Below are 14,399 nucleotides of genomic sequence, written 5' to 3' on the forward strand. Positions count from 1 at the left end.
AATAATAATCTGAAAATGATGCTGGAGCGAATCATTATATCTATATCTACCCCATCAGTATTATACCATACAGTTCACAGTTATTGTATACTAGATAACTGCAGAAGTAACTAAAAAAATCTTGGAGATTATTCAGAGCAACATTTTGCCTTATTAAGACATATAATATTTATAATAGGTTCGACTGTATATATGTCTATATTGTATATGTCACTGTATTAAATAGTTATTAGCTCCAACAAGTGGCAAATCTTTAATGTCATCATCGATTTTTAGTTAAAGTACCACTCTGAATCACATACTCTCGTTAATGTGATGTAACTTACTTAAATAGATATGCACCTAATGAAAACTTCTTCAATAATCAATACTTAATTGAGTAAATTGAATTATCCGGTCGGAAGTAAGAGGTTGAACTGGGTCAAAATGATGAACCTAAATCAAAAGATAATTATACTATTATCTTAAATTATGGTTGTATATTAAATTTTATTAAATAAAATGCATTAAAAAATGATCAAATAAAAGAACTAATGGTAGCCCATTGTTCGAAATTCGACCGTAATTAAAAACATAAAAAATATTAGATGCATTGATTCGAAAGATAAGTCGGAAAAATGAGGCGTTACTGGACGATACCTTGACACTACTAAAATAAAAAAAATCAAATGTGAAAAAATGTCATTGATTTTCATCTTTGACATGACGTGGGTTGTCATTAGTATGAAAGTAAACTATAATATATATATGTATATGAATGTTTCATATCAAATATTTTGTATTTATTTTTATTTATTTATTGGAAAAGTTACACCATCAACATATCACTAAGCACTTAAAATTAATATCTGTTGGGTAACATACAAAATGATACGTCTTAAAGGTGTAAACAACATTAACTAATTGTAGATAAACATGTTGTGTTAAACGTATCGTAGTGTGTGTAAAGCTTCTTTTATTATTTAAATGTATTTCTAACGCTAATTTTATAAAAAGAGTAGCTTTCTGCAATCCTCTCCACATAAAGTACCGAATTTCATACACCTCCGTCCGCGTCTTTTTGGTAAATTAGGGCTACAAAGTTATTGCTTCACGTATTTATATATAGATATATGTTGTTACTATAATATTAACATCATAATTATCATATTAGAGGAGCAAAATGCAAATGCAAAATGCATTGATATTTTGAGGATTTTCATAACATTTTCATACCTGATAACATTGCTAAAGTTGTAAAATTTTTATGCATTTTGCGTGGGAAATCTGCGGAACTGATGGACTCAGCATTGAGCATATAGTTTATGCCAGTGATGAAGTATATCGGGTCCAACCCATAAAGATATTTTTGAGGCATAGCTACCTACCAAAAGACCTGAGTACTGTTGTTGGAAAAATACTGGAAAGGCTCTTGCAACCCGAATTGATCATGGCCAGTTTGGCTTTCGACCCGGCCTGTCTACGGATTCAGCTATTTTCAGTCTCAAACATACTGTAAGTTATATTATGTTAATAGAGAAACGTCAGTATATGCATGCTTTCTCGAAATCAGCCTAGATTGTGACCTTGTCTATTACAACATCCTATGTAGTAATCTTTCTCGATATATACCCAAGGTACTAGTAGAGATTTTGGTACGAAATCCAAGCTAAATATGTGAAATGGGGTGACGCACTATCTAATTAATATATATTAGACTGTGGCGTACGCCTAGGAGGGCTGACATCACCGGACCTTTTTAACCTTGAGAGAAATTGAGAGGTACCAAAGTGGGTTGTCATATCAGTAACGTGTGCGTTAACAATATGAGCTACGCTGACGACGATAATTCGAAGTCCTATTGACTTCGAAAACTGCTTAGTATTTGTGACTCAAATACAATGAAGCGAAAACAGAAACACTCGTTTATAAAGCTGTTAGGAATCCAGTGACGGTTCCGCCAGTATTTTTGAATGCATCGTCAGTTCGGATTATCTGAAATACCTAGGTCATATTCTGACGGATGATTTAAAGGATGACAGAAACATAGAGAGGGAGCACGGGGCAGGGCTCAGGGCGCAGGGCTCTCTCAGTACGGGTGGGGCTCGCATGGGCACCCAGTTTGACGATATCAATAATCCTTATATGCAGTATTTTTCAAAATTGCGTCCTTATAATGCAATTATAAATTACATTTTATTTTTAGGCAAAAGTAAACACGTTTTCTGCATATATCCTATAACAACAACCTTAAATACAATTCAACAATTATATCTTCCAAAAGTAGATGAAGTTGATGTTGAAAAAGCTGAATCAGAAGATGACGAGTAGATTAATCACATATCAAAGCCAAAACACATCAAGTCGGCACAGTTCAATACTGAAAAACGCATCACTTGAATCACAGTTAAACACCGAGATTACCGCCTGTGACAGTGGTTTAGAAGGCAAAGATATAAATCAAAAGATAAAACACAAATATCTAATTTAGAAACGGAGAAGAGAAAACTGCTTTCGCATAAACGATATACTGTGTACCAATCCAAATATAGGAAAAAAATAAAAATTTTGCTGACAAAGATTTCTACACAGGATCCAAATGTTACAAAAAAAGTAACTATCCGATTATTTAATTATTTATTTGTTCAAAATTTACACAGTCAGTCCTGGCCGACCAAGACTCGAAGAGGATCGATCTGAAATTATTAGTGCTATTCACATACAAAGCATTCAAATCGCACTCTTGGTCTATGGCCTACATCGAGCTCTTCTTAAAGAAGGATTCGAATTATCTTAAAGTGCCACCTATCTTCGTTTGCAACCCCACAATTCACGAACAAATGAAGGAAAAAAAATATGTAAAAACGACTTTTGTAAGACTTAGAGCGACAAGAGATCTACTAAATACACAAATCATAAATGCAGTGGCAAATTCGCTTTCTGAGTTGGTTCTGAGCCCCTGGACTGAGAATATTATGTAGTGATAATATCTAATACTTAAAATGATTCCATCCCACAGGATTGTAAGCGTTCCTGAAAATTGCTACTTTCAATAATCATTAAACAAGGGGGTTAGCCTATTCTTATATTTTCTTATTTAGGAGGAGATGGTTAGTAAAAATATTTACCGTGTAAATAAAACAACTGACTATAAATTTTATTAATACTCAGCGCGTGCTGAGGTCAGCAACTGACCCAACGTAAGCCTTCATTTAAGTTACTTAGGTTAGTATGGCTCAGTAGACATAGTTGAACTTACCCATAGATTAGCACATCAGGTTCGTTTTTGTTGCGGAAAAAAGAAATTTGTTGCTCACAATTTTTCTCCAATATGAAGAGTTCCTTACATAAATATGTAACATTTTGTATTTTGTGGAAGGATATTAGGATAAAACATTCAGTGTTGTGTCAAAAATAGACTAATAATAGTTCTTTATTCGATGTGTAATTGCCTATTGAACAATTGATTAATTATTTTTACTATATTTGAGTCGGCTGACATTTATAAGAGTAGTTTAGATTCTTTAAATTCATTAATCTGTGGTAAAGAATTCTCATATTCGTCGACAGTTTTGTTTATATTTCTACAGAGTAAAAAATTCAAACAAATATTCTCCTTGATGATATCAATTTGACATTTGGCAGAAAATTTAACACACAGGCATGGGCTAACACACGCAACTTAAAAAAATGTTATTTGATTACTGTCTTGTCTTCTAGAAATAACAAAATTTAGTAGTGTCAGTTTTTTATTCACAATTATTACCATCCCTCCTACTAACACAATCTTGAACTGTTGTATCAAAATTTAAGCAATGAGCGCTAAGGGTACCCAAGTCCAAGCCAAAGTCAAGCAATCTTCAACTAAACCTGGACTATGTCCGTTCTTATGTAACCTAGTTCCCAAAAATGTACCTGGCCCTGGAGTAGCACAGTCCGTCTTGCACCCGAGAAAGGATGTATTTCTATTAAAGGTAACCAATGTAAATGATTATTCATTGCTTTTATAATTTGTTCAACGATTCTCAAGATTTGTTGTTTTATAAGGTAGCAAAAGTGGGCCCTAATGGTGACCGTCGATGCAAGATGGAGCTGGAACTGGTGACACCCAAAGGTCCCGATAAGAGTAGCCCATATCGTTACGATACTCGGGAGACTCAATGCGAACCGGAATCGACGCCTTGCTGCTGTGTAAAACAAAAGAAGAAGAAAAAATTATAAAAGATTAAGTAACAAAAGTAATATATAATACGAGACAATTTTATTAAATTATTTGCGCTATTTTCATTCATTTTCATATTTAATTTCGTAAGGGTTTTGTTATGATTAACTTTATAAGTCCGTCTCAGTCTGGCTTCAGTTGATCGATAAAAATTCTACCTACACAGTCTGTCTATTACAATGTTCAACAATAAACATAGGATAATCCTAAAATAACAATGTTCTATTTTCTTCCTGTTATGTTTTCTGTAATAGACATTATGTATCGTATTAATAATATTCGAGTTGATTTGTCACTCGTAACTTTGCGATGAGTGGTTTGATTACAAATATATTTATATAATAGTAATAGTTTTATTCCTAATATAACTGGACCGTTTTATGTAGAAAAAGTACCAACCTACTAAAGCAATAATAAAAGTTTTTAGATCTGTGGTGAATTCTACACGAAACGGCGATTAACAAATAAAATTAAAACTCCTGAATGAGTTTTATTCAACGAATATATATATTTTGTTTAAAATAGGAAAGCGAATGCGTCAAATGTACTATCATTCTGGTAACCATGTTCCATATAAATTACAATAAGAGCTAATTCTAACACCAGTTCTAACATTTTTAATCCGTCATCAACCATGGGAACAAATATAACATTATTTCCCTTGTCACCAAGTACATACTCTCTCTCAAACTTAACGCAACACAGCTGTACATAGTGTATATGGCTCTATAAGTGGTTATAGAATAATTGATTAGTGGGTGGTACCTACATTGACGACCTACCACAAAACCCTTTCACCAAGTATACATATATATTTCAACTATGAATATAATTATATCATTGTATAATATTTGCAAATAATCACTCTAAATGTAATTCTAAAATTTGTACGTTTTTATTTTTTTAAGATAAATAGATAAAATGGATATTTTACTATATTTTTTTTATAAATCACAGTATTTGATCGCTTTATTACAGTCAATATTAGACGTCGAGACGAATTTATATGCTTGATGTAGCGATCACTCGTTTCGATCCCAACCCACCTCAATTAAGATATCCGTGGTACAAACGTAAAGTAGATTTCCATAGCGAGTTCTGACTTGATATCATATCCAAAGTGATGAAGAAAATCTCGATATACTAATTAGAGAAAGTCTTAAGGCACTCGAAACCAAACATTAAATACTTGCTCGTATTTCCCCGGAGTCTTCTATTCCGACTCGTAGGCGTCCCAACGTCCTCAACCACCCTCAGAATAACAACCAACAATGATAACATGTTTGTTTATTACTGTCCGTAGACGCTTTGACGGTGTAGTAGTACCTAACACTTTCTGACCCCTTTAGTGGGCTCCTATCATAAACATTTTTGAGTCCATCGTCAATGACCCGATTAGGCAAAAAAATTATTAATTCAAGAACATTTTCAGTGGTGTGTAAAATAATAAAGCTGTACGCTTTAATATTCTATTTCAATCGTGTTCAAACGGGGCGATCAAGTTAGAAAATCTCTATTTCTATAGGGAATGAAATAAATATGCTGCCACGGTAATTTTAATGAATATAATTTAAATGTACACTATCTTGAGATAAGGGGAACGGAATATAGACAAGTTCTCGTAAAAATTGTAATTAAAAATATTGTTATTTCCCAGAAGTATAAATTTTGTTCTATTTTATATAGTATATTTATTATTGTATTCAATTTTCCATTGTAAATTATGTAAAAAACTCACTGAGGGCATAAGTATTTTCTTGGGTAGACGGGTAGAAGATATTTTTTCCGAAGCTTAATATAAAAATGTGTATTACTTCCAAAAACCTTTTTTTCGCAGATAAAAAATAAATTTATTCTGATGTTCTTAATTCTGCTCGTACTCTATGAATATCATTACCGTGACATATTTCATTAAATATCCTGTTGGCTCAAAATTACATAGTATTGTTTTTTTTCTAACATTGACTACAAAATGATGGGTAAAGCTGGTGATGGAACCCAGAGAAAAAAACCGTATGAAGAAATCGGCGCTATATTTAATGGAAACGAAGTATGTAATATAAAAAATATTTTGACTTCATTACATTATTTATCAATATAATTCGTAAATAAAACAGTGATTTTATAAAAAAAATACATTAGTAAGTATAGAATTACGAAGGATATTATAATGGTAACTGCATGTTATCGTTTTTAAAGGTCAAAATAAGAATTCCGAAAAGTACTACAAAGCCGCCAAAACTGACTCCTTCTCAAATGAAGTTACAAAACCAGTGCACCTGTGATGACGACAAATCAATATGCTCGGAGACGTGTGGCTTCCCGGGAGAATATGACGGCGGTCCTGCTAACAGGCTAAATTTTCAGGTTCAATTTTAAAATCATTTTAAAATATGTGGTCATATTCTGATCGATGATTGTAGTATATCCTAAGTGGAATCTATTAAAATCGTATTATTGAGGTATATAAAAGTAAAAGACGGGAACATATGATTTGCATGAAAATTCCAAGCCCTTGGCTATTAATAAGATACTAACAAAATATTTTAAGTGTGAAATTAGCCTTGTTGCTGTGGAATTATAAACGAAAATCACGCATGTCCATATAAATATCATCAGATAATTTCTGTGAAATTAAAATTCGAATGAATAATTTAGTAAAAATATACTAATTTATTTTTGTAATTTTGACGTTTGGAATTTCCTCGAAGGAACGAATGTGAATTGTTCGAATATTTTTAACCTTCGTTATCTTGTTCACAGATTCCTGACGATATCTGCGAATCGCTTACTAACAGAACTGCCCTTAATTCAGAACTTATTTATAGCAAGAAAGAGGAACACGATAATCTATGTAACGTTTGCAACGTCACGCCTAGTGATGCTCCAAAGGGCGTTCAAGCACAAAAAGTACTACATCCAGATAAAGATGTATTCCTGCTTAAAATTGGCAAACAAACCGATGAGCCAAACCGTACAGGCAATATAGAGGTATCAGAGAAGAAATAATAATAAGAAAATTTATTGTATATATGTGTTTATTTGTCTTATAAAATACAAATCATTTTTTCAGGTAGAATTAGTAACCCCTCGAGCACCGGCCAAAGCTAAGCCAGCTAGTCACGCGTGCAAACAAATTCAATGCGAAGAAGATGAAATACCCTGTTGCTTGCTATGCAGAACATGTCGTCGTGTCTATCCTAAAAAGAAAAAGATTAAACAAACCAAATGTTGTTTCTAAATACACAGAGTATATATCCATAATTTAAAAAAAAACGTAATATTTGTTGTTACGTTATATTTGTACAACAATTAACTCTGATAAATGAATTTAAATAAATCGATTGGAACATAAAATTATTACATACAAAAAAAAATATATAATTGTTTCCTTTAATTTTTTCTAGAAAAAGATATTCGTTTTTAAATTTATAAGACAGTTGTATTCATAGACATAATAAATCATGCTCCATTTACACCGTTACTATTCACTGATCTTCATAGATTCATAATTGACACTTATAGCTTGGTCAAAGAAAATATATATATACAAAGTGCTATAGCCAGCCTTGCATACTTTAATTACAATATATAATTTGAATATATTTGTAACTAGTTATTTTTTATTTATAAACATTAATACTTGATAATCGAAATCGTTAACATTTAATAATATCGTCCGTCATTTTGTATAGGAAATAAAATTAAATCGAACAATAACGATTGCAAAACGATTGCAAACTTAACGCAAATCGAACATATCGTCATTAAATTACAAAAGAGAATGATATGATCTTCAACCACGTGTTCAAATTATACATTGACTTTTGACACCACATGCATTTAAATATAGCTCGTGTTACCAGAAATCTCAGCCTTGATAAATTAACAATGAACATTTAATCTCGACTTGCATACCATCCTTCGTGTATGAGGCTTAATGTTTATTATAGCTTAACGGTAAATGAAAACAAAAAAAAAGTATCCATTAATCTATTGATACTTACTTATTTGTCTCGGAATTGGGACAATATATTCATATAATAGTAGCACTTCATCAGCTATTATGGGTATTACAATTTAAACATGCTCGACTAACTTTGAGTCACGACTTGGGTCGGTTCCACAACTTTTAATGTGGTAGATATTGTTAAAAACAGTCTTATGTCCTTGCCCAACGGTTCTGATTATTTCCTTACCAAATTGTATCCAATCGGTTCAGTGACCTAGCCCTCAATATGCAACAGGCAGGCACAAGTTACCCTTATATGAACTTTAGACATCATCATAGCAGTACCATCATCCTTATAAAAAACTTAACAGTGTGCATATTATTCTTACTGTTAAATTTAAAATTCTACAACGTAATCATTTAATGTAGGGCTTTTTATCAAAATGTTGTCGTTGATTTTATAAATCATTTAGGAAATAACGACTTCAACATAATATAACCTTCAACCTTATTTTCATCTTTTGTTTTATGTGATACGTAGAAAGGCTGCGTGGGTTCAGACGTTAAATGTCCCTATGAAAATATAGAATGTACATCCTTTGTTACGGCAGTGGAAAATACCACGCCTTGTCCTTTAGTGAGTGACCTCTCCCAGATTTCAAATAAATCAATACAGCTGCCCTCGGTATCTAGTGTACCTAGATATACTCCCTAGTTACATGTTGATTGCTTTTATTTAATCTGCGCGTATGACGTCGCGCACCTCCCCAAGCTCGTCAGAGAGAGACAAACTTATATGCAGTTGCATAGAAATTTCGAGTACATCCTACAAGTGCAGATATTGATTTTAGTGTCCTATTACTCCCCATTGCATCTCCCTATTTTGGTATGGGTATGGAGAAAGGTGTCTGCTTCCACAAACCTCCACCGACCTCCATCGGATGTTGCCTACCTGGTGCACCTACGCAGAATAAATAAAATCAATACATCACCGTTAGCTATGTAGCGATTTATGTCGGTAATAAAGAACAAAGAAAACTCATAATTCCTATTTAGAACATGTTTTAAGGTTTTAAGTTATTCTTTTCATTTAATCACCTAACGTACTATACCAATTATATTATCTGCTGATGCAAAAGATGCATCGAAAAATTATACAAAGTTATGATTAAGTGTAAACCTAATTAATAAGCAGTAATAATATATAATATACCTGATAGTAATATATGTATATTTTTTCAGTTTTTAACTATCCACTGCTGCACGAAAGCATCCCTAGAACGCCAACTATCATAATCTTGCGCACTTGCTGCACGTGCTTAGAAGTAGTGATCTTGAGTGGTCGGGGTGGGGTGTTGCTAAGATATATTAAGAGGCCCCAGGCCAAAGAGGAGAACAGTTAGTTAATTAGTAAAGTTACTTTTGTTAAGCAGTGTTCCGGCATGTAACAACGACATCGCTTTGTTTAACAACCCAAGTTTTATTACAGATTTAAAGTTAAATTAGTAAAGTTAGATATGATAATTTTTAACGTGCCACGATCACTACTTCTGTGATAAAAGCCAATAAAGAATATTTTCAAAAGCCGCAATATTTAACAAGAGAGAATATTACATTAAAAAAATACAAATTTAATAAACTATTAAGTATCAATATGACCTTCTGCTGGACATTTACAGGATAGTTCTTTGAGCTTATTCTACCACACAAGTCCTTCATTTTGACTACCCTTCATAGTAATCATTAAACACACGAAAACTCAATAGTCTGGCTCGGATTAGAAAACGCGACCCCCTTCGGTTACATTCCGCAATATGTTAGTGTTTTGATTTTTTAACCCTCGAATATAATAATAAGATACTATCATAACATCAATAACATCAAACGCGTCGTCCTTACCGATTTCGGCCGCGCCAGTCAAACCCGAGGGAGATCAGCCAGGGCCAGGGCATATTACAGCGCAGAAATGTGTGCGCAATCACAGGTGAGGAATCCGACACGACCGGAAAAAGTTCAGGCGCAGGATCAACGGCTTTACGTGCTTTCAAAGACAAGGAGTGTAAACTTTAATTGGTTCAACCCGGAGTTTACAGCCAGTCGCTCGGGTACTTCTCGGGGATCTATCAGGGACCTCCAGACCAACGACGCAACAAAATGTCTGTATTTTATTCTCCATTCAGGCCAAAACTGGAATAATCTAAGAAGGTGGTCAGTCACTTAAATACAATTATTTCCTCAATAATACTAACACTTAATAACTAAGCTTCCACATAGATTCCCATAAGAAATTATCCCGAAGAAATGCAAATTTTACCTTTAAATAAGAAGTAGAACTAGTGTTACTACTAGTGTGTTGCAGGTTCCGGCCAAGACTTATAGGAAGCTTAATAGTTTAATAGAATGTAAAAAACGGAAACATGGTTATATTTGCCATAGCAGCATATAAACCGAATAGCAATAGTCTGTAATCGGTCAATTTTGTTGAATTGATTCTTAATAAGATATTACTACAATGCAACATTAATGGAAATTCAATTTTCTCCGTTTTTTGTGACAGAGCGAATGTTAACGATGAAAGTTAAACATCCATATTCGAAGTACAAATTAAAGCTTTTTGATAAAACATTTGATAAAAATAATTACGCATTTGTTTTACTAATGACTTATCAAATCTTTGCTAGTTGAAATAAGCAAATAAAAGATAAAAAATATATATTAATACTAAATCATATTAAGATTAAACAGTAAATACATAATATAACTAAATTGTTTCGAATGAATATAAAGCCTGAACAAAATTTTGGGCTTAGGAGTTCTTAAGGGGTCTTATTCAAACACTGTCCTTAAGGTTCACAATTAATTTGTTTATTAAAAGTTAAATTATCACTTAAACGTTCGATGCGGAATGTTGCTTGCGCGATCAAGTGATACAAGTGACGCCATCTGTTGACGACTAGCGTCAGGTTTACATTGGACATACCGCCCACCAAGAACTAGGTTATGCCTTGTTCTTCAAATTACATTTTTATGTTCTTAATCTTAAGTTTAGAAAAATTGCTATATGGGAAAACATAACAATGATACAATTACATTTAAGTTTATTCGGCAACAGGTAAGATACATAACTTTTGAGTTGGCCGTTTTATAACACCACCCTTAGTTTTTATATCTACTACTCGGACTACGTTATCTACACCTGGATAGGTGGCGATCACTCTGCCAAAGAGCCAACGCGATGGAGGTAAGCCGTCCCCCCTGACTACTACAACGTCATTCAATTTTGGTTGAGGATTGTGCTTGTTCCATTTGCAGAAATTTGTTAAGATACTCGTTTGACCATTGCTGCCAAAATGATTGAAGCATACGTTGAGTGTATTGCCACCTCCTCAAAGAACCTACGTTCAAAGACCCAACTTCATGATCTGGCGCAGTTAGTAAAGTAAGTAGTAAGTAAGTAGCTCTGGCTTTACTAATGCGTGAAGATATATCTCCTTCAAAATTAATCAAAGATTCCATTATAGTAATTAAAATGAAACGTGTAAATTTTAAAGTGACAAAACAGAATAAAGATACAAGTTATTTTTAGTGAAAATTTTCTAAGTGTTTTAATTTATTTAAAAGAGTAAAAATGGACATGGGTTCCCCGTACCTTCGTTTTTATTGAAATTATTCTAAGTCTTAACTAACATGCACATAAATTTTCTAAGTCTCAAATCGTTCAAATTTCTTCTATGTGTTGAAAATGTTTTAATTTTTCTAATTCCAACTTTTTTAAGCTGATGATTTTACACTTTCACTTTTATCTCGATGAAATTAAGGTTGAAAATTGTATAAAAGTACTCACAGCTGGATAATTCACTCACTGCACTGACGGTGATGCCACTGTGCCGACTCCTCAAGCACTGCTGATGATGAACTGCTTCCTTGAGCGGTTCCCGCCCAACGTGACTCCTGAATGCGCCTTCCACTGAAGGCACTTTCTGAAGCTTCACCCGCGTCGACCCGCTTTAGTACTTGCGTTTGCAACGGCAAACCACCGTCCGCAAGTAATGACGTCAAAAATCGGACGAACAATCGTATCCGGCTCGAAGGACCAAAATGAACAAAATTTTGGGCTTAGGAGTTCTTAAGGGGTCTTATTCAAACACTGTCCTTAAGGTTCACAATTAATTTGTTTATTAAAAGTTAAATTATCACTTAAACGTTCGATGCGGAATGTTGCTTGCGCGATCTAATATACAAGTGACGCCATCTGTTGACGACTAGCGTCAGGTTTACATTGGACAAAGCCCTTTAAAATATTGACAATTATAAGAAAATAACGTTATCACTTTTTTTTAATAACATTGACGTTTACATTAAATCTGATAAACCGCATCATTGCAAAAATCTTGGATGATTGCAAAGGACCGTCATAAGTCGGCTAGTCGGCTGTAGACACCTGAAAGCTGGGTAATTATTATAATTGAATTAAAACTGAAATTGCAATTCGTTTTTAATCACAAGTTATAGTTTAAATACAAAACAATCAATATCTGCAGTTGTGTTGAATAAACTGAGTATGATCCTCTAAGCATTTATCGTTTTTTATAACATATATATGATCATATTCTTCGCTGTCCTTCGTAAATAATCAAATAGTTTCGACTGCGTGTGCGAAAGTTTAAAAAATATTTTTTTTGTGATTCGATTGATTTGTCGAAGAGGTTCTATCTATGATGCCTTCTTGGAATGCAATGCCTCCTTAAATCAAGGGCTCCATGCAACCGCATTCTACTCATGCGGGCCGTAGACGCTAAAGAGAGAAGACGGCAGCCGGGCCGGCCTCACCTTATACTGATAGATTTGTTTCCTATGGACTTCACTTTACCTACATCACGCCATGCGCATAATTGCATTAATAATTTGAACACGACAACATAAGGACAAAATGTTTGATTATATTTGCTCAAATATGCCAAAAACCGTAAATAGAAAATGTATATATTTCCGTTCATTTGTAAGTTACAAAGCACACTTCGATCTGTAGTATTTTTGATTGTAACAATATTTTGACAAATTTTCGGTTCATGTGTAGTCATAGGGTAACAACATCGCTAGGCAAACACGTCCATGTTTTTAGCTCAGCTCGATAGCTTAGCTAAGATAGTTTTGACCCTCGTCGACTATATATATACTGTACCTAGCGTCTAAGTTATTACGAATTTTGTATACTTTATTTATATAATATTAATATAATATTTTTAATATTCCTTGTATAATATTTTATATCTAAGACGGCGTGTTTGCTATATCCTTCTAGCGTAACTTTTTATAAGCTTGAGCTCTCTATAATTTCTGTAAAATCTTACAAAATATTAATATTAATTCGCATGGTTACAGTAATACTTTGAAGTTCACAACAGACAAATGAACGGTATCTTTAACGTGAATAATGTATAAGTATCGAGGAGTAACAAAACGCAAAATGGGCGAGAAGTCGTAAGATCAGCGATTCGCTTTTCAAGAAGTCATCACCATTCATGCTCATTCAAATTTTGCAGCCTTTGTGAACTTATTTGTTACGCAAATAATCGGATTCATGAAGAGAAAAAGGATCCTTACAAATACATCACAAAGACGCTTTGTATGCGCAATAGAAAATAATCTTATCAAAGTATACTTAATATAAAAGGAGCTTTGAAATTTTGCGCAACAAAATTTTACGATAACATTCTAGATTGTAATCTAAAGAACAACAGAAACCGTGTGAAACGTCACGCGGTGATTTGGTGTGGAATTATTAGTTTGCGTATTAAATGTACAGAGAGAAGACTTTGGCTAAAAAATATTACAATTTTAGTAAGTAGGTACCACGAATCACGTATACTTTCTCATTTGCGGGCGGTAGTGGGTAGGTAAGGCTAGATTTACGCTGCGGTTTAAATTCTAAACGCTGACGATTTGTAAACTGATGAAATTATATTATCAAGTATACAAGGAATTTTACGAAACTTAATTTGCATTTTTTATCTTATTTAATACGCATTTTTTAAATAATTTCATAATTCCAAACTATAAAAACAATTGAAATAAAGTAAGGAACATTGTAATTACATTTTTTTAGTCAATTGTAGATGGCACTGGCGACTAAATTAGTAGCATTTTTTACAGCGACACCTCTGTAATTTTTTTTGTACTTTGAAATACTAAGATCTAAAAGCATTTAAAATGGTTCGTATCGAAGTTAAAATAAAGAGTCATAAA

General features: G+C 33.2%; 2 protein-coding genes across 5 annotated transcripts in view; both read left to right on the top strand.

The window, feature by feature from the left end:
- Positions 1-14,399, top strand: part of LOC113403416 (medium-chain specific acyl-CoA dehydrogenase, mitochondrial) — a 345,704-nt gene that overhangs the window by 271,273 nt on the left and 60,032 nt on the right. The gene's annotated exons all lie outside the window — the stretch shown is intronic.
- LOC113403310 (uncharacterized) lies at positions 6,125-7,510 on the top strand. Its single transcript, XM_026643812.2, has 4 exons — positions 6,125-6,251; positions 6,401-6,568; positions 6,965-7,192; positions 7,275-7,510. Exons 1-4 carry the CDS (start codon positions 6,174-6,176, stop codon positions 7,440-7,442), a joined length of 642 nt encoding a protein of 213 aa, XP_026499597.2. The 5' UTR covers positions 6,125-6,173; the 3' UTR covers positions 7,443-7,510.

Source organism: Vanessa tameamea, chromosome Z, assembly GCF_037043105.1.
Source record: "Vanessa tameamea isolate UH-Manoa-2023 chromosome Z, ilVanTame1 primary haplotype, whole genome shotgun sequence".
NCBI lineage: Eukaryota > Metazoa > Arthropoda > Insecta > Lepidoptera > Nymphalidae > Vanessa > Vanessa tameamea.

What these genes read in the sequence shown, in the direction of transcription:
- LOC113403310 (XM_026643812.2), top strand. Translation starts at nt 6,174, where the DNA reads ATGATGGGTAAAGCTGGTGATGGAACCCAGAGAAAAAAACCGTATGAA. An exon ending in CTATATTTAATGGAAACGAA is followed by an intron (nt 6,252 to 6,400) that starts GTATGTAATATA and finishes TCGTTTTTAAAG; the next exon opens with GTCAAAATAAGAATTCCGAA. An exon ending in ACCGTACAGGCAATATAGAG is followed by an intron (nt 7,193 to 7,274) that starts GTATCAGAGAAG and finishes TCATTTTTTCAG; the next exon opens with GTAGAATTAGTAACCCCTCG.